Raw genomic sequence first — 21,604 nt, forward strand, 5'->3', positions numbered from 1 at the left:
GCTGGATCGTATTGTAGATCGTGTTGTAGATGTCCTTCACGGCGGCAAGTTCAGAGTACTATCATTATGCAATAAAAAGGAAAAACACACTTTTCAATTAGAAAAATGGGCAGTCGTGTTCATTATACGAGTGTGTTCGATATGCGAGTAAATATGGTACTACTTCCACTTTCACCATAGTATGTTGAAGAGAAAAGGCTGCGTCATCGTTGTTCTTTACCTTCACTAAATGAGGCAAGAGCCTTGAGACGTTAAGTAAAAGTGCCAAGTTTGATGAGGCACCATCAATAGGGAGCTTTAGAAATTGCGTCTTCACGTACCCAGTGCCCCATCCCTTGGTTGCATTCTTTTGTGTACCTTTTTGCATTTTTTTTGTACACCCAGCTGCCTGTGCCCCCAACTTTTGATGTGCAGCACCTAACCCTCCCTAGTCTCAACTAAACCACGCTGGCTCACAATGTTTTCTTTCACCTGCTGCAGTAGCTTAGAGGCTGTGGTGTTGTGCTGCTAAGCTTGAGGTCACAGGTTCGGTCCTGGCAGCAGCTGCCGTGTTTCAGTGTGGGTGGAATGCAAAAATGCTAGTGTACCCTGCTTTGGGTACACGTTAAAGAATTCCAGGTGGTTAAAGTCAGTACAGAGTTCCCAACTACGGCATGCCTGATAATAATACCGGGGTTTTTGCACGTAAGGCCTCAGTAGTCAACCTGAATTATCTACTTTCAAGTCATCTGGGCACCAAACGGGAAAGTACGCTGTGTTGATGGCCACTTCTACTTTCCGGTTCTCTTGTGCATATTCCTTTAGTGCCATTGATGATTGGCTTGTTTTCAGCTTAACTTAGTCCCCTCCTTTCACTCCATTCCCCTTTGCAGTTCACTGTTGCCTTGTTTTAAAGACGTTAGTTCTTGCCTAGGAGCTGTCAAGGCTGTGCCCTCTTTTTCTTGCATGCTTCACAGTCTGTGCCTACGGTGTTGTTTCACAGAGTGTGGTGGCAAGAACTTCCACTTTGTGCACCCTTCGGCCGACCTTCCTACCGTAGTGGCACAGACAACACGGTCAGGCTTTGAGTACAGCGGCCAGAAGTGCTCGGCCGTGGAGAGGTTGTACGTGCCCAGCAGCCTGTGGCCCAAGGCAAGTTGCGGCTTGACGGCACATTCGGACTAGAACATTGCACTAATTAAAAACTGGAGAACACAGATGGGTGCGTGTATATCACTTGCTTTACATTTTACTCTTGAATGTCACTAATTCAAAGTGACCCACGAGAGGTATGTATAATCGAGTGGATCTTTAAATGGTTAAAGGGAAGCTTTATTTGTGGCATCTGATACGTTTAGATGCTGTGATTGGTGGAGGCGGTTGGACTGTGGAAAGGAGGATCTTGGGGGGGAGGAGTGGTAGAAGGTTTGTGCCGAGGGGAAGCAGGCTTGAGGAGAGCTAGTAATGTGTGCCATTTGGTAGTTACTGCTGCCAGGCTATGATGACGTAGAGTAAGTGAAAGGCACAGTGTGGTACTGATTGATTGGCGCTAGTGATGTCATCATGCTTTCACAGTAGACGGGACAGGAAAACTTTGCTTACACTTATTTTCGCAGTGTTCGAGAGCGGCATTATATGTACACTTTCATGGTAGAATGGACAGGAAAGCTTTTCTTAAGTCAATTTTCATTGTGTTTGAGAGCTGCATTATATTTTTGAAATTGCAAAAGCTTAAAATTTTGCTTAGTTCTGCTAATACTGGAAGGAGTAATTCCATCGTTAGGATATAGTTCCATGGTTGCTTGTGAGTAAGCGGATTGTACCTTCGCAGCTCAAGGAGCAATTGGTGGAGGCCCAGAAGAGCCTGAAATTGGGCTCTCCTCTGGAATTTGACACATTCATGTCGGCAGTCATCGACAGGGCAGCTTTTTCCAAGATCACTGGCTACCTGCAACATGCCAAGAACAGCCCCAACCTCAAGGTGCTCGCTGGTGGTGGTGCCGATGATAGGTTCGTAGCTGCCTTCCCTTCTTTCTTACTTTTTACTTAAAGATGCATTTTTGGGGTGCATTAGGGTATGAATTAATGTGAGCATGGAGTTCTGTAACATGAACATCAATTGTTATGCCTAGTCCATTTTCCTTGTAACAGACTTGCACGTTTGCCTTGTATAATCTCCATGGTGGCAATGGCATTGTGCTGTTGAGCACGAGGTCATGTGTTTGATTCTCTGCCACTGCTGCCACGTTCTGATAGGGGCAGAGAATGTGAAAATGCTCGTATACCATGCTTTTGAGAGTGGGGTGCACATTAATGAACCCTAGGAAGTTGAAAACGATGCGGAGCTTTCCTTTGCAGTGTCACTTATAACCCACCATGTAGTGTCAGGGTGCTCTAACTCTATAATACATTCTTTTCTGCAAATATAATAGACGAAATATAGGTAATTTGTTGTAAGGTTCGCTAATTGAAGGTTCTTGATGAGATATTCTCGAATGGCTCACATTGAGACCTCTTGCATCTTTGCATTTTTGAAGCTATCATTAGCCAGAAAAAGAGAGACCAAGGTAGAGAGGCGAGCCGGGAATAGTTAAAGTTGGCTGCTGTGCTGGAGGAGAGGAGGCGTGGTACGTAAATTACCATATTTATTCGAATATAAGCTGAGATTTTCTCCCAGAATCCTTCGCCTCGAAGTGACCCCGCACTTTGGATGTGAGGCTGATAGGTTCGGTTACTGTTTGCATATGGAGGCAGCAGTGCCACTTTTTCTGTGATCCAGATTTGGAACAGCAGCACAAGCTGTACCAACTAATTTGGCAGATGAATCAGGACTGTATTTTTGCACATGTGCAAAAACTGCAGAGTGGAGTGCAGAGTGTCCTTGAGGTGTGGCTTCATGGCAGTGCTGATTTCATCCTACAGTACGGCTTTACAGCATCACGGCTCGCACTGCTGTAAAGCCACACCTCAAATGAAATTTTCGCCTATCCAATTTCGTTACCTCCTAGTGAATCCCACTCTCTCCCCACCTTCGTGTGTTAAAGCTCCCTTTCCCCCGATTTCCTGTTCGCTATTTCGCATTTAATGTTAGTAGTTCAGTGTTTTTGGCAATCCCCACCAATTCCGACTAATCCATCGGCTACTCCATAACATGTTAAATTAGTATGCATACTGAAGTTCTTTTTCTTGGCTTATAGTAATCGAATAAATATGGTAATAGAAAGCAGAAAAAGATGACGGAAGTAAAGCGCTCATGCATACCAGGGGAAGGACATAGCATTGTCAAATACTCAAGTAGATCATGTGGGCAACTGGAGCAGCATAAATATAACCTTCTGCATGCGTTTCCTTTTGGCGCATTTGCCTAGAACTTTGTTCTGATAGTGGATGGCTGTTTCCTACTCTGTCAAGCATGTTGCTTATCACCCTTCCCTTGCTGCACTAAAGTATGGCAGATACAGAGGAGGCGCGTGAAGGTCTCATCACAGTTTCATGCGTTGCATGTGGGATTTTCTATCGTTCAGATGAGGAAACCATGAGTTAGTAAATGCAACGCCAAGCTGTAAGAACAGCATGGCATGACTTGTTCACGTTGTGCTAACCTAGACAGTAGACTAAATTGTAGACCAGAGCAAAACATGCAGTTGTGAGCAAAAGTCTAGAGACCACGGCACCAGCGAAAAATTTCTTCTTAGCCCAGACGTGCAACCTGGTATTGTCTCAGTGGATTGCACTGTTTGAACAGGCACAAGTAGGCTGTAGCACCAGGATGCGACAATTTTTTTTATTCAAATCTGTCGTGCATATACTTTTGCTCACGAGTATTCATAGTTGTTTATTTCTAATCAGTGAAATATGTAGGGATGAGTTGAACACACCTCTAAATACAGTTTTTGGGGGAATGCAGACACTTATGGCAGTTTATCACCTTCTCCACTTGAGGACTGCACAGTATATTGTTGGGATAGTTGGTGGATGTTGACTGGTTTGGCCACCATGATGTTACATAGGGACGGCAGTGTTCTTCTTGCCTTCTTTCTGATGTCCCTGTGTAACTGTATGCTCATAGAACCAGCAGAGTGCTACACCTGCACATCTTTATGTAGGAGTAGGCTATAGGGATTGTGATGTTCAATGATCTTTCGCACATCAAAGGCCTGAGAACTGCCTATTTGTCGAATTGATATTCTTCTTACCCCGAGATTCTTCCTTTCAGGCATCTAATAAAAAGAATGAGGCAGCGGCAAGTAGCAAACAACCGCAGTGATTATCTAAATAACTGCCCTGTTTATCACCTACTTTGTTTTATACTACAGGTGTGCTCATGTCAGATTTTCAATTTCGGAGTGAATTTGAATAATGAAAACCAAGTATAAATGTAATTAAATATTCTTTTAATATGCAGTACTATTGGTGTTGCAAAGATGAAATTGTTTTCATGTACCAGAGGTCAGAAAAAAAGCATGTTTAATTATTCCACAGCATATAACAAACAGGAAAATAATGCTTTGTAGTGAACAAAATTTTCTGGTATAGTGCCTTCGCTTGACAGTATCATAACTGCAGTTATTTAATGTTCTCATGAAGGAGTGATAGCTGTTCGCCATGTTTGGGGAGTGGGAGCTTCCTCCTGCATGTTACAGTTTCTTCAGACACCAAAAAGAGCTGCTCACTGGACGCACTGATGTCTGGTATTGGCAGATATCTTTTCGAAAGCTGAGCCAACAATTGGCACTATACTTAGACCGCCACTCACGTGGATCTTATTTTTGCCAAAAATTTCATTGTGCACATATCTTTCAACCTGTGCTTATGGCAGGGAAAATTGCAGCTGGTTGATGAGGTTATCAAAGTCTTTCCACAGTGCTGACTTGGAAGGAGCCCCTTCAGAAGCTTTCATTGTTGAGGACATATCAGAGTTCCTTGGTGTTGAAATTTTTCTTGCTTCTTCTAAGCCAGGTTTTTAATCCAGTTTGCCAATGAAGCAACCTGGAGGTACTTAACTACTTTTGAACAAGGGTCTAAAAACATTGCTGAGCTTGCTACTTGGTCAAATTTGTTGTTTGGAAGCATTGTTCTTGGGCACTTAGCCAGACTAGTAGCAAACACAAAGGTTTCCACCTTGCAATTGATCTTGTCCAGGTGCATGAAGAGGCAGCACAGTCTGTTTACTTGAGCTGATAGCGTTGGGTTGCCATAAGCACCAGCTTATTACCTGTGACCCTGTGACAGCACCACATCTTAGTTTTCCCACCGTAACAATATGCTTCTTTGCACGCCAAATGTGCTTCACCGCAGTGCAGTATGTATGCTTCGCCTCATAACACCACTGTACTATGGTGAAGCTGACTTAAAGAATTGACAGCATTTTTTTAGGGTTGGAATCGTGTCTTTCGAATCAAATACTAACTAATTCGAATAGAATGTTCGAAGTTTCAAATATTTGCACACCACCAATTTATACTTTTATCAAAGGGAGTGAAAATTTTATTTTTTTCGTTACTGTGTGTACTGTAATAATGAAATATCACCATACAGTTGAAAGCCTATGCAATGAAATGACCTGTATAATGAAGGTTTAATTCTGTTCCGGCTGAATTTCTATATTCTATATGTATTGTGAATGCCTCTACGGCGAAGGACGTTAGGTGTCCCTGGTGACTGATCTGTTACTCTACAATGAACGGCATGTCAAACAGCATACGAGGCAGTGTTAAGACACAGTTGACAATTGTGCTGAGGTCGTACAGCAAGTGTTATAGCCCTGTTGCCCTGCTGCAGCAGTCGCTGAACTCGTATGCTGTTTGTTGCACCATACCAGCAGGTGTAACGTTGGATGAATACATTGCTGTTCATGATGACGTGGGGATGTAAGCATAACTGATTACTGGCAACGCCATCAAAGCCATGTAGGGCAATGCACCATGGCTTTGATGGTGCACCAATGGACCAATGCACCAATGGGAGGCACCATTGAAGAGCTGGTAAACGGACTAAAAGTTCTGACAGCAAAGGATTTGATAGTATCATACGATGGTCTCCAGCTGTGCCTTTCTTCACTCCTGTGTTGCATTGCAAAGCTCTGTATGGTAAGGTCAGCTACAGTCACATATGCAAACAAACAAAGCATGCAGAAAAAAATTTCGACTTATTTTACCTAACTCCCCCTTTAAATCATGTTAGATAAGGGTTTTCCCTTGTTGAACTTGCTTAACCTGCTCAAGTGGTGCGCAATCTTAATAATGTATCCTGTATAACAAAGAATTTGGAAGCTCCAGTGTCGGACTATATTTACTATAATATAATGTTGAAACCTTTTTTGCTGCAAAGCCGTTCAACACAATACCTCGGCAGGAGCTATGGCACCCTGCAGCTGTGCACGACCTCAAGGGTTCATGTTTCAGCTCCTGCAGCCACACTTTAATGGAAGTGTAATGCGACTTTGCCCTAGTACTGAGATTCCACTTTGCGCTAAATTAAAATTCTATCTCTAATGCATATGTGGCCTCAGGATGTGTGAGTCTCGTCAATTGATCTGTGCGATTCATACATGATTAATCAACTCTGCCTCCCACACTGTGTTCCTCGATTCTTTGGTGCAAAAGGGTGCTGTTGCACTGTGGTCGTGGATGATCGATCGATATATTAATGGGGTTTAACATCCCAAGGCAACACTGAAGTTATGAGGAACATTGTAGTGGAGGGCCCCAGAATAATTCTGGCCATTTGGGGTCGTTTAATGTGTTTCTAATCCTAAGCACACGAGCACTTTTGCATTTTGTCCCTATCAAAATAGAGTTGGGGCAGCCGGAAATTGAACCCACAACTTTGTACTCAACAGCAGAATGTCATAGACATTGAGGCACCGCGGCACGTGTGATCATGGATGCCCACAATAATTTCTGGTGGTGCTTAATGGCGAAAAAATGTTCTTTTCATGGATAGAAAAATGTTGGTGTTTTTTAACTCCTTCTGGCTTGTTTTTCAGCGGAAAAACAAGCATTCATTCATCACTGATTATTGACTGGAGTTGATAATATTGATTGAAACAATGATTATTCATCAGCCCTTCGCCATGTCTCTTAGGGCCCAGTAAAGGTCAGCTGTTACTGTGACGTCACAATAGTTGATATGTACTCTAGATGTTACAAACACGCTGTTTGCCTGTGGCCTGTTCAAGGTATCTCTCACAAGAACTCATTAAAAACTTGTTTTACTGTGGAATTTGCAAAGCACTGTTCAGAGATCATTCTTCCTCAAAAGGTTTTCAAAAGGGTTTAGCACCAGTGCACTTATAAAATTAGGGTCAAGAGCTTAAATTTAGCATAGGGTCAAACACAGGGCCAAAACAAAGGATTTATTACGTCATGTAGGGCATTTTCGATGGCATCGCAGGTGGTTTTAAAGAAATTCGTCAGCAGAACTGGCTGGTGCTGTGCACTCCATGTGATGTGTGCTTTACGTTTCTCCTCCTTTCTACAGCCAGGGCTTCTTTGTGCAACCGACCATTCTGGAGACCTCCAACCCCGAGGACAGGATCATGAAGGAGGAGATCTTTGGGCCAGTCTACACAGCCTACGTCTACCCAGACAATGAGGTCGACAAGTGTCTCGCCCTGGCACGGGACACTGCCCCCTTTGGCCTCACAGCATCTGTCTTTGCCAGGGACGAGTGAGTGATGCCTGTTTGTTTTACAGTGATGGCTGTTATGGGCTCACTCCCCTAGTCATTCGGTGCCACCAGGTGTTCCGCCACCACCGCCAATCACTGGAGCCCCAGAGGGCATTTGCAGAACTTGATAGGATTCACCTGAACTTGAAGAGAGAAAGAGTAAAATTTGGTCAAGAAGAAACACTGAGTGAGGATAAAAGTGAACCAATGCAGGCCGGTACTTGCAAACAAATATGCAGCCTAAGAACAGCGAGATGTAGATGACATAGAGATAATGAATGAAACCGTAACCTGGCTGACTTCGGAAGCAGCCCTTGAAGTGGGAGGTAATGCACCTAGGTCATCAGTAGGTAAGCTCTCCCAAGCAACGAAGGACCTAATGAAGAAACAACAAAGAATGAAACCGTACAACTCGAGAGATCAGGTAGAATCTGTGAAATTGTCAAAACTGGTCAACAAGGATAAAATAAAGGATATTCGAAATCATAACGTAAGAAAGGCTGAGGAAGCAGTAATAAATGGACGCAGCATAAAATCAGTGAGAAGAAAACTTGGAATAGGACAAGCTAAGATATATGCACTGAAAGATAAGCAGGGCAATATCATCAGCAATTTCGAAGATATAGTAAAAGCAGTGGAAGAATTCTATACTGACCTGTACAATACCCATAGCAGCCAGGACACCTCCTTTGAAAGTAGCAATGAACAGGTTTGCAAAGGCTCTTTCTGTAACTTGAGATGAAGTTAGAAGAGCCTTAGAAGACATGAAATGAGGAAAGGCGGCAGGTGAAGATGGAATAACAATCTGTTTAATCGAAGGTGGAGGAGACATCATGCTTGAAAAGCTTGCGGCCCTTTATACGAAATGTCTGACGACTTCAAGGGTCCCAGAGAGCTGGAAGAATGCCAACATTATACTAATTCACAGAAAGGGAGATGTTAAAGAATTGAAAAATTACAGGCCCATTAGCTTACTTCCAGTATTGTATAAAATATTCACGAGGATAATTTCCAATAGAATAAAGGCAACACTTCAGTCAACCAAGGGAACAGGCTGGCTTCAGGAATAGATACCGTACAATGGATCACATCCATCTAATCAATAAGGTAATCAAGAAATCTGCAGAGTATAATCAACCTCTCTACATGGCTGTCATAGATTACAAAAGGGCATTTGATTCAGTAGAGATACCAGCAGTTGTAGAGGCACTACATAATCAAGGAGTAGAGGAGGCTTATGTAAATATTTGGAAAATATCTATAAAGATACCACAGCTATCCTAATTCTCCACGAGAAAAGTAGGAAGATGCCTATAAAGAAAGGGGTCAGACAAGGAGACACAATATCTCCAATGCTATTCACTGCGTGCTTGGAAGAAGTATTCAAGCTATCAAATTGGGACAGCTTAGGGGTAAGGATCAGTGGCGAATATCTCGGCAACCTTCGGTTTGCAGATGACATAGTCCTATTCAACAACACTGGGGACGAGTTAGAACAAATGATTGAGGACCTTAACAGAGAGTGTACAAGAGTGGGGTTGAAGATTAATATGCAAAAAACAAAGATAATGATCAATAGCCTGGCAAGGAAACAAGAGTTCAGGATCGCTATTCAGCCTCAGGAGTGTACAAAGGGAAATGTTTACCTAGGGCAATTACTGTCAGGGGACCCTGAACATGAGAAGGAAATTTACAGAAGAATAAAATTGAGTTTCAGTGCATACGGCAGACATACTCAGATCCTTACTGGAAGCTTACCATTGTCACTAAAAAGAAAGGTGTTCAATCAATGCATTCTACCGGTGTTGACATATGGGGCAGAAACTTGGGGACTGACAAAGAAGCCCGAAAACAAGTTAAGGACCGCACGAAGAGCGATGGAATAAAGAATCATAGGCATAACGTTAAGAGACGGAAAGAGAGCTAAGAGTTGGATAACCGGTAGACCATTAGGGTTACAGAATGGGCGCCAAGAGAAGGGAAACACAGTCGAGGATGGAAAAAGACTAGGTAGGGTGATGAAATTAAGTAATACGCCGGCGCAAGTCGGTATCGGTTGGCGCAGCATAGGGGTAATTCGAGATCGGAGGGAGAGGCCTTCACCTGCAGTGGACTTAAATTAGGTTGATGATGATGATAATAAAGAAAATATTTATGAAGAACCAACCAGGTTTCTCTCCAAGAATGCGTTTAGCATGCTTTGGGAGGTGGTTGTTAGGGGCAGTATGTTGCACTATGCGTAATAGGTGACGCTCCCCTTATCAACCCGCCTTACCTGTACGTGGAAGTGCACCAGTACTTCAAGTGCACTTCTTTAGGGACCATTTCGGAACTCCACGCAGTGTATCAATAACAGTATTTGTTAAGGAGAATAAAAATTCAATTCAATTCAATTCAATTCAAAATGCGAGCTAGTTGGTGCTGATTAGCAAGCTGTCGTGAGAAAAGAATGCGAGAACACTTCTGTTACCACTGTGCCATGCAGTGCCGCATGGTACCACCAATACCACCACACCGCGGTAAGGTATCCCTGTGCAATTTGTGTACTGTTGTTAGACTGCGCTATATCGGATCGGCCCACAAAAACGGTTAGACAGTCACTAGGACACACAGTTACGTATAGTTGGCTCTCTTTAAACAGAACGTCAAGGGACCAGGGAAATTGGTTCCATTTATCAGGAGTTCCATTTACTGAGAGGCAATGTTGAATACAGTTGCATGAATACAAAACCAACCAACCATGAGGATGGTGTTCCGTTTAAGCTATTTCCATTTATTGATATTTCACTATAGTTCCAAAAGAATGCTAAATGCAATAAAATTCTCAGCACCCAATGAGTAATCAAACTCTGGCGCTACATACTGGCACTTGAAGATTCTACCTCTCGGCCATTCCGCTGATGCTGCAGCAAACAATACTGCACCCAGACAACACTGGGTTTGGCCTCTTGAGTACTTATTAAAAGGATTAGCTGGTGCCATGCCCTGCAGGTTATTCATAAGTCGGTGCTAAGGTGAAAGAATATAAACGAAGCCTGTGGCAAAAAGTAAAGGATTAGCTAGGCAAGGTAAAAAAAAAAAAGAGAAGTACTGCCTCTCTGCTTCTCCACCATCGAGAAGCACCACCTTCACAAACAAAGCTGACTCAGACTGGAGGTATCATATGCTAAAGTTTTCTTCCTCATGAAAGGAGGGAGCAGTAGTAATAAACCTTATCAAACGAACAGGCGACGTCCTTACCCTATATAGGCGGCGCCTTCACTCCAGGACGCCATGGGCACTAACCGTCCGCCGAGCCCTGTCCACCACGCTCGCCTGGTCCTCGAAATTGGGGCTGGCCAGCCGTGCCTCCTACTATAAAAAGAAAAAACAAATTTTCTATCAAATGACTCGCACATTTTTTTCTTGCGCACACTTTCTTTACACATTTGTTTCTTCTGCGAGAAATCAGATCCGTCTGTGTGACAGAAAGAGCGGTCAGAGTGTTACAAGTATGGCACACGCCTTCCAGAGCAGGCACCTGTCCCTGCCACAAGACGGAGATTTCTTGCTCTTGGCACAACGGAAACAATTTTTGCCACTACTGAGCACCCTGCCCCTTCGCACGGTCAAGTTATGAGGCATTATTGATGGGGTTGTGTGAATACCAAATACATAGTAGATTTAAAATCGAATTGTGAATCAAGCCCAAGAAAAAAAGCTGAATATTGTATCAAATATCGGAACATTTCACATGAACCTTTATGGTTACAAATCTTGTGCGAAAGAACACGGTGCTGCACATGCGCAGGCATTATGTAACAGGAATGTTGCTTGCTATCAGTAGCTTAGGCACCTAGGACTCAACAAGTATAGTATGGTCTACTCTTGTTAATTAAAAGAAATCTCAAATTGCTATGCAAGCACTGATAACTCAGTTCGTATACGAAAGTCTGGAAAATATTTTTTTATGAATGGAATGTCTGATGAATAGAATTAAGTGCTTTTTTCTCTGAAACTGAAGAGGTAGACAAGTTATGGTGTCCTGAATGCCAGTGAGGTTATCAGTTTAATAGTGGGCCATACTGTGCTTAATGGCAATCTTTTACTGTTTAGAAAATTTTGCTTTTCAGTTTTCTTTCAGAAAATGGAAGGGTATTTCTATCTTTAAAGCTAGTGGTCCCCCTCTTTCTCACCGAAATTTTTGTATTAATATGGGAACTGCCCGGCCTTCCTTCCCAGTCCCTGTTCCTGGTCAAGTGAATGTGCCCCCAGAAAAAATTTCTGGCTACGCTACTGCTGCTAGTGACTAAGTGTCCGGATCTTCGCACATGCTTTTATGCTTTCCATACACGCTGCTTTTGTTGTTCCCCTGTCCGCGTCATGTTAATCAATTCGATCAGTCCCGTCGACCCGGTCGAACCTGTACCGAAACAGATTGCGCGCTGTGGGAATGCTTGGCGTGTTAAGGCAATTTACCGTGACTGGATCTATATGCAGAAAGTCGAATAGTAGATATCGATCCATGAGTCAAATTATTTGAACATTCACTGTTCGATTTGAAATCAAATACTCGAGTATTTGCATACCCCTAGTTATTGAACCCAGGTTGCCAAACTAATTAGCACAAGGCCTTCCACTGTGGTGTGTCTCATGGTCAGATTGTGGCTTTAGGATCTAAAAACCCTGTAACCTCATTTTTTTGTTGTATGCTGGTCATTCATAATGTTTCTAAGCTGCAACTGTCTACCAAACTACCCTTCAGTGTGAGGAACAGGAATGGCCTTGCATTCTTGCTGTCGCCATGTCGTCAGCTGACGCTCTGCATAGCACAATTTTGCCATTCCAGTCAACAATTACACATTCCAATCTCTTTTCGTTGCCACGTACATTGAATGGATATGTTTTCATATGTTTACTTGCTATTCTAGTTTGCATTATGCCACTGCGTTTAATAAAATATGCGTAGCAACCAGCCTAATCTGCAACTCGTATGGTTCGTTGTCCACTTTGTATCGGTGTTCTTGTAGTGCTTCTTCATTTAATTTGCATCTTGAGTGTTGCTTTGTGCTTTGTTCGACTGCATGCAGAAATTTCCTGAAGTCAGCTTGCGAGTACCTGAAGATGACCGGTGGAAACTTTTACGTCAATGACAAGTCGACCGGGGCTGTTGTTGGGCAGCAGCCATTTGGTGGAGCACGCATCTCAGGTGGGTTTCTGTGACGTTCACTAGGCCAAAAAGAGCATACAACTCCTTTATCTGAATATATCAAGAACATATGCTCAATTCTACAAATTTCTTTCTTAGTCTGGTTTCTCAGATATAAAAATATACACTAGAATCCCAGTTTTTGGAGTTGTGTAATTTCCATTTGTGGATGATGCACACTCAGAGATGTGCTACAGTTAACTTGAAGAAGCCTTTCTTCTCAACCCAATTGCATCACAAGGAAATCCGACACTAAAAGCCGAAGTGCCGCACTAGGCCAGCAAATGAGGCCACACATGATCATGGGTGACATGGTTTGCTATGGAGCTTTTCTATTGGTCCTTACCATCTAGTTCAAATGCCAGTCAAGCCTTAGCACTGTGGCCAACTAGCAGGTCCATTTGCCCAAATGGTTCTTTCACTATTTTTCAGGTCATTGTTATTGTTCACGTTGTTAAAATAGTAGCTTGTTGGAAAGCCAAGGTTGATTCATGCACTCGGGACCATGTGCGTCCACCTAGGTGCAGCTGCAAATTAAACCCGTTCGGGTTTCTTGGAAAGCAAGCTACGCAGTGGACGAAAAAGTCTCTCTGGTTTTGGGACTGAACCCGAGACCACTGCCTGATCAAGCCAATAGCACTACTAACCAAGCTAACCAGTGGATTAGCAGCTGGTAGTTTTGAAATCACTTCTGAGGTTGTCCTATACCCATGCCACATGGGCACAGGAAATGGCATTAACCTCCTGATGTCTTGAGATTTAATGTAATTTGTGCGGTGCCACACAGGCAAATCAAATGGCATTCACCTTAATGCCATTAATCAGCGAAGGCGTTCGCCAGAACTCATTCGACTGAGAAATGCGTACGCTCGACGCCATAGCTTGCTCAGTGTGGTTTACTTAAAAGTATTTGAAATGACATCCTGTTTAGCTGGAGACAAATTTTTCAGGTGTTTAAGTTATACAGCACACATAAACAAGCACATCAAGTTTTATAAAATGCAAGAAAAAAGAGGGACATTAGAAGAGAAGCTGCTGCTGAAAGAGGAGTCGCGTTAAATGTTGGCAACAAGCCTACAACAAGGGCGATTTCATTGCAATCGTGCAGTTCTTTCTTTCTCCATGCCAGTGTGTCTGTGGTGGACCCACTGCCAACCTGCAACCGAAGCCTTGTTTGCTATTCAGCGCAATGCTTGGCATGGAGGCACACAAGTGCAGTAGTAAACAAGTACACTCGGCGAACATCTCGAGCAGGTCAACGCTGTGACATTTTTAGATGGGCAGGCACCATTTTGCTTCTGGGCTTCGGATTTGACTTCGGTTGCAACATTGTAAAAGACACCAACAAATTAAAGCTAGCAGCACCGTAGTATGGTTATTTCTACATTTTACTAGCCTTGAAGACAGATTAAACTTGCAAATGCATGTTTATCTTTTAATTATTACCCTAAAATTGCTGACTTCAGAAGACGCTGTTATCGACATCAGGTGAAATGCCATTAATTTTGGACGTGTGTCAGCTCCGCGGAAAAATATGTCATTCAGAAACTTAAGGCTTTAACTACTGAATGACATCTTCTGGGCCCGTGTGGCATGGCTGCTATACCACTGTCATAAAGGGTGATTTAATTTTCATTTACATCAAATTACATATTCAGTTGAACGAGTAAAGTAAATCATTCAAGCGTGTTTCAGAGCGTATGCGTACTCTCTGCCTAAGAGCACCTAGAAAATGTACAGGAACAGCCAATACAACGCTGTGTGTAAATAAAAAAAAAATTGAATACTTAGCCTGACTTCCATATTTAAAAAAATACTAAGCTTCCATGCCCTTTACCTGACCAATGCCAGAGAAGGTGCCTCTCCACATTAATCTTGCTCGGCATGTTGGTGATATTGCTTGTGGACAGCTGATTGGATTTGTGCCTGCCTCAAGTATTCTCTTGACTCAGATTTCACAAGTGTTGCTCAATTATGTAAACCTCAAAGTTTTAGATGGTTAGCATAAATCTCTCAAATGAATTGTAATTCAAATATGCAACTTCAAAATGCTTTGCACCTACAGTCGCCAACCGTTTATTCGGACCTCCCGGGGACTACGGAAATGTCCGAATAAACAGGTGTCCGAAAACGCAGATTTAGAAAAACAAATGAAAGCCTTCATTTCCATGCACTTATTCGAGCTTGGCAGTAGGCTTGAAGAAATCATGAATGCGCCGTTGAACGCTGTTTCGTTTACATGCAATCAGATAAGCCTGAATCTCAGAGAGGGTCGTACGGTCACTATAGGCGGCTGAAAGCAAGGTCACTGCTTGTACACGCTTCGCATGCGACGGCAGCGTAGCACATGGTGCATCATCTTCCGACTCGGAATCATCATCCGGCGGTACAGCAGAAACCTGACGAATGATCTCGCCGTCATCAAGTTCTGCGCATGTCAGTACAGCAGTGTCAGCACCTGTGAAACTGTCAAACGAGACGGTGTCCGGAATCGCAATGCAACCACTGTGCAGGTCTCGGCAGAACATTTTCCACGTCAGTAGGGAGCACATCGGAAGGCGACAAATCTTAGGCCGCCCGGCACCCGCTTGCCGGCATTCCCCAGCGCAGTCTGCGCGGGCACTGTCGATGTTTGCGTATGCCGCGTTGAATCACCGGAACCTCGACACAGCAAACAAAGCAAACACCACCATGCCGACACCAGTCGCACAAACGAACAACGTGGCCTACTCGCGGCGTCGGGCGCGAAGAAACAAATCAGCTGCTGTATTGTCTTGACATGGCTTACTAAGCTGAAACCGGAACTGCTGTGAGCCACTCGATCAAACCAAGCAGAAATGATGATGATGAGTGAGGATTTGCAGTAGCGCCACTTCGTGGGACAGCAAGGAGGCTCCGTTCAAAACAAAAAATGGCGTTCAGCAAGTCGAACCATGCACCGGTCAGAGTTGGTGCATGGTGCTCTCGATCGAGTTGGCTCAAGGAGTGTCTGGAAAATCGGACGAGAGGTTGCAAGGTGTCTGAACTATCGGCAGTTGTTATACATTGTGGTCTATGGGGAGAATGGCAGTGTTGCGAAGCAGACCAAATAATTGAGCATGTCCGAATTTTTGGAGTCCGGAAAATCAGTCAGAAACTCAGTCGGCGAATGTACACTCATATGAAGAAAAAGTCAGAGAAAGAAGTAGAGAGAAAATGTAGAGAAGGTTAATTACTATGTTTAATTGAAGTGTTACAAATAATAAAAAAGTGAAACTGCTTGAGGCAAAGATAACGTGCCACAGATGGGAGCTGAACTTTCACTTTCTGCATTACTTATGCGGTGCCTTACGAATTACGCTACTGCGGCGGCCATCCTCCCACCTTATTTCTTGCTTGGTATTTCTGTTTGTGTACAAGGTTAGCCCTGGGAGCATTAGTTGGTGTCAGCTACGGCTAAGGTGATAGAAGTTGAACATCTTTTTAACCGCAGGTGCCGCATAAGGTATGAGCTTAGGAGCAGGCAACTGGCAAATAAACCCTGCTATGCTACCTCGTGGCATCCAGACTACAAAGTTCGAAGCCCTCATTATGCAATGAACAAAACGTATTAAGAAGATGGTCTGAAGGGCTCAATTTTCTCTCAGTTACAACCTTATTCACATCTATCATTTGTATTACATCCCTTAATATTTCTGTGTTTCATTGAAACAATTAATTATCCCTCAGCTTTCTTGGCTTCCTTGGTTCTTGGTATATGGTTGTCGGTTGTAACAAAAAATCAAGCGCCTCAGATCCTCCTATTCTTGCACATTTTATGTACACTCTGACATATATTTTCTTTTATTTCACACATCATCATAACTCTATGTGAATCGTATTAGTTCTTGCCACAAGAACTTAGTGTCATTTGATATATCTAATTAAATTGTCTCAGGCTGTCTAAGGCTGTTTGACCACTGTTTATCTCTTCAAATTTCCACCTTCTGTGAACCTGTATCATACTTGGTGCATTTCTTTTGTGAGAGGGGTATTAGCTAAACATTCCTCCATTTTCAAGCACACACACACACACACATGCACACACTTGAAGAGGAAGGGTAGGAGCTAGAAATTCCTTTTAAAGAGCAACACTTGCATTAAAAGAGGTACGCGCATGCGTTTTCAGGCTTTCAGGCTACTGTTTAAAATGTTGCCCGTTTGTTGTAGGCCCAAAATGTGCAGCAATGGTGTAGGTGGCGTCATGCCACACAAGTAACAACTGCTGCTGATATATTCACACCTTCTGCAGGCACCAACGACAAGGCTGGTGGTCCTCACTACTTGCTCAGGTTCAGCTCGGCGCAGACCATCAAAGAGACCAAGGTTCCACTGACTGACATCAAGTATCCATACATGACCAGCTCTTAACGTTTACCCCCTTTGGTAAAGCACATCATCACACCTAGACGAAAGTCACCTACGGGCACCTTTGTGTGGGCGCCTGTTGTTTTTATGGAAACCTTTTATACATTCAAAACCAGGCCTGGTATTTCAAACTGTTTTTTGTGGCTTGTGCAGCAAGTGTTATGCCATGGTCTGTTCAGGTGTCTTGGTTTTGGAAATATTTGCTGTGTTGCGAGTCACACAATAGAAATGGTTCTTCCCACTTTCTAAGTCGCACTTGCAGCTAAAGAAGGCCGTAACCAGTGCCTTCCAATTATTGCTGCTCTTCGAAGTAGCAAAATAATGTTTAGTCTGACGCTCATGTAATATCGGCGCCATATCTGCATTACAACGGAGATGCAGAGGAAAACAACAGTGCTAGTGGCAGCAATTTGTGACACTGCATTTATCCATGATGCCTTAGGAACACGCTCATGTCACTAATCCCATGTTGTCGAGAAAATAAATACCTTCACGAAAATGATGTCGCTGCAAAACCTTAAGGCCAGCTCACGAGCTGGTTGTTTCAAGTAAAAATTCATTGTTGTTGAAGTGCTCTTACACAATTCTTGTCGATATCTGTGGTATTGTGTTGCTAACATGTTAATACTTACATGGCAATGTCAGGCTGAAATTTCTGCAAAACACTGACTGTGCCGTAAGCCAAGCACGTTTTTTCACTACGACTCCTTGTTCGATCTATATTGGTTGTTCTTGTCTCAGTTGAAACATTAGCCAAGTTTCCAGCTTGTGTGAATCTCTTTACATGCAGCAAAAATTTAATTTCTCAAGAAACTCTTTAGAAACCTCCACTTACTGTGTTAAGAAGGGCAGCAGGTAATGAGACAACTCTCCTCCAGTTTCTATTTAGTATTTTAGAAAAAACATGCCATGGCCCTTTGCATCACTGCCAGTACTTCGAGAAGAAAGCTTAAAAAAGGAGCAAGGATCGATGCTGGCACCAAGCAAACTCAGCATAGGCTTACTTAAATGTGGTGCAGGTTCTTGAAGTTTGGAACAGGGTATACTGTTAATAGGGAACACCCAACTAATAAACAGTAATAATAGCTAATATAGCTGGGACATTTATTTGCATTTACTAGGAAGAAGTAGTTGATGCAGTCAATTAGACCTACATTTGTACAGTCAAGTCTCGATAATTCGAACTCGAAGGGGCCCGAAAACCTGTTCGAATTATAAGAAGTTCGAATTAAGGGAAGCTAATTGAGCTAATACTTGCAGTGGCGCATGTACACTGAGCTAACACATGAGTGGGAAGTCCACAAGATTTATTCGCACATATTTACAAATTACAGTAAGTTATTAGGCGTACCAGTGCTTGTACTGCGATAGGAGACTGCGGGTGCACGCGTGCATAAAGGGAAACATACCAACGATTGCTCCATCAAACTTTTGGCATGCTTCAATGCATAACAATTCTGTATCGGGGTGAAGCTGACCTTTGGAAACCGGCTACATCTAATGCTTCATGCTTTCTGTGCACCCAAGACGACTGCCACTGGATCTGCATGCGAGAGTGCCGGCTCGAGGTGGCGTGGTAATTAAAATGGTGGTGGTGATGCCTTTGAGTAATGCCATTTCAAACCTGTGGTCATGGCAAAAAGTCAGGAAAATCGTACGGTGAAGGTTTTTTTGCATCTCAAATTTTGGACCTTATATCTTGACTCTATGGAGTAAATGGTGGTGCCGCGAAGGTGTTTGAATTATCGGGCATGTCCAGAAAATTGGGGGTTCGGAAAATCGGTCGTCAACTGTGTAGGGGACCCGCCACCAGCAGAAGAAATCGATGATGTGCGCTTGCACATGCCTGCGCACATATTTCCACCATGTTTTTTATTTTTTTCATTGCGCGCTGCAGTCAGAGGTTTCTCCTAAGCTCTCGCTCTATGGCGGGGTCAGCGGAATGCTGGTCAAAGGTGCCGCTGCGTGATTTGGTGCGCTGCTGAGAGCATTGTCAGAGCGCAGTATGTTCGAATTAACCGTCGCAAATGCTTGCGCATTCAAATTACCAGGGGTTGTCACTCATTGGAATACACATAATTTTGACGGGACCACACCGCCAGTTCGAATAAACCGAAAGTTGGTATTAAACGTGTTAGAATTAACAAGATTTGGCTGTATATAAAAAGGAGTTCTGTACTCTATAGCTCATTGTGCAATATATCAACGATAATCAGTGGCACTGCATGCAGGTAACTGTACGTTCCCTTTAACGGTAGCCCGCTTTGTACTTTCGGTATAGGAGCCTTGATTGTATACCTTAGAGTTACTCAAAGATACAAGGAGGATTCATAACTGAGTCTTGTCGGTTCATTGAAATGACTAATGAAATCTGGCGAGATTGAAAATGATATTGGCATGGTGCCGAAATTCCATTTTCAACTTTTTCTTTTCTTGATGTTTATGCATTGTTGAACCAAAGATCTTTCTTCCTAGCCGCTGTTATGTGGAGTACGTCTTGGATCAGCATGAATGTATCGCTGGACATTGAAAAAGAAATGTACGAAGCAGTTGCAAGCTATTCTTGGCCAAAAGTGACTGTTTATTTCAATACCTGTGTGCCTTTGGTGTGGTTGAAGATAAGTTTCAGTGGTATTCTGGGCGCTCTGAATTTTAGGTGAACAGAAATGCTACTATATGAATTGTTAATTTGAGACTGCTTCTTGTGGACTACAGATAGAAGCAATCTTACGTCTGTGTGACTTCCTGAAATGTAATGTAGAGTTGCATAGCAAATCGCTTGTGAACTTTTTTTCCAGATTTCATGTTTTAGCATACTGTTCTCTCAAATATTTAAAATAGGCAGCAGACAAGCAATTTGAAAGTTTACTTGTGGTTGGTATATCGCAGTAACAATTGCAGCACAACTAGGTACACTTCTTAGTGTTGTCTGATGCATATTGAGAGTGAGATGATATCTTCCATTTTTGTTCTCAACGAAATACGTTTGACCATAAGTTTACTTTGCCTACAGACATTTGCACTCAAAACACCAGTCTGTTTGCTTACGGTATTTTCGCAGAATATTTAACTTGACAGCATTTTTTGATAGGACGGAACACTGTTTATAGATAACCATCATTGCTGTTATTCTTCTATGTCCTCCTGGCTGCTTAACATTGCTGGTTATGATACTCTACTTCTTGCAACTGATTTTTGTCAGTCGGAAATATACAAACCTATATATAGTATGCTAAACATCATGCTAACACCTAAATGTTCGGTGGTTCAATGCTTTTATTAGCCTACATGGCACCATTTCTTAAGCATTAAAATTCTGCGCTATCTTGTCCTTAGTTATTCAATTCTTACATGTGCAACCAGGCACTGAAGAGTTTCCAGAATTCTGTGCACTTGCAATAACTGTCTGTGGTGAGAGACTAATTTCAACTCCTGTACATTGTCACAATGAAGTGTGTGATCTAGTTCAGCATAGTATAATACTACACAGTATTCAAAAACAAGTGCATTGGAAAAAAAAAAACTGCACAAGGTTTGTTTTGTAAGGAAATGCTTGCTATAAATGTGAATCGTGTACGCTGCACATTGTGGCTTTGTGTTTCGATTCTTTCTGCACATGGGACACCGCTTCTAAAATGTCACAGCTGTAGCTTCCTTGCCTGCCGGGAGAGTAAGTAGCATTCGCATGCCTTGCCTAGTGGACGTTCTGCCAAGGCGACCAGTTCACTTCATATGCAAAGGATTTATTTAGCAAAGGATTCGTTTATACAACTACAAACTGCTGGTGACAAAGCCTGGAGTGAGGTCCTGGCACGAGGCATTTTTTCCCTCATACCAGGCACCTTGTGCTGTGTTCCTGCCTCATCTCATTTGGAGCCTCTTTGGTTAAAAATAATTATGTGTCCAATGGTGGGATTAGAACTAATCTTCCAGCATAACAGATGATCTACCCATTAGGGCACAGATGCAGCATTGGCACAAGGGAAGAATAGCCATGTTACTGCCCTTCCCTTATGCAAGCTAGTGTGTTGAGATGATTGGTGCATGTGCCACATTGCAACAATTTTCTTATAAAAGTGTGCACACACCTTAGCAGGTTGTCTGTATCCACAGTACTTGAAACTAGGGTTTTTATGTGGTCCAGTATTTTGCTGCAGTTGGCCTTGAAGCCCTTGTTTACGTAACCATTTCCAGCTGAAGAGTTCTTGGCCTATTCCCCAAAGAGCACAGACTTGGCTGCCGATAGTCGACTACTGCGCTAAACAGCTACACTGTGATGTGCCCATTCACATGAACTAGCAACCACTTGCCATACAACCTATTCTAATGCTCACTTAAGTAATGGTACTCAACATTTTTCTTCACTTCTCAGTTCAAATT

At 42.9% G+C, this 21,604-nt stretch overlaps 1 protein-coding gene across 1 annotated transcript in view; it reads left to right on the forward strand.

Annotated features, from left to right (window-relative positions):
• The window catches only part of P5CDh1 (delta-1-Pyrroline-5-carboxylate dehydrogenase 1), a 50,240-nt gene extending 29,433 nt beyond the window's left edge, over positions 1-20,807 (forward strand). The window contains exons 10-14 of the mRNA XM_065424048.2: positions 983-1,131; positions 1,811-1,989; positions 7,462-7,650; positions 12,720-12,838; positions 17,109-20,807. Coding sequence (XP_065280120.1) covers positions 983-1,131; positions 1,811-1,989; positions 7,462-7,650; positions 12,720-12,838; positions 17,109-17,227 — 755 coding nt within the window. The 3' untranslated portion in view covers positions 17,228-20,807. The remainder of the gene's footprint in view (positions 1-982; positions 1,132-1,810; positions 1,990-7,461; positions 7,651-12,719; positions 12,839-17,108) is intronic.
• The last annotated feature ends 797 nt before the right edge of the window (positions 20,808-21,604 follow it).

This window comes from Dermacentor albipictus, chromosome 2 (genome assembly GCF_038994185.2).
Source record: "Dermacentor albipictus isolate Rhodes 1998 colony chromosome 2, USDA_Dalb.pri_finalv2, whole genome shotgun sequence".
In the NCBI taxonomy this organism is placed as follows: domain Eukaryota; kingdom Metazoa; phylum Arthropoda; class Arachnida; order Ixodida; family Ixodidae; genus Dermacentor; species Dermacentor albipictus.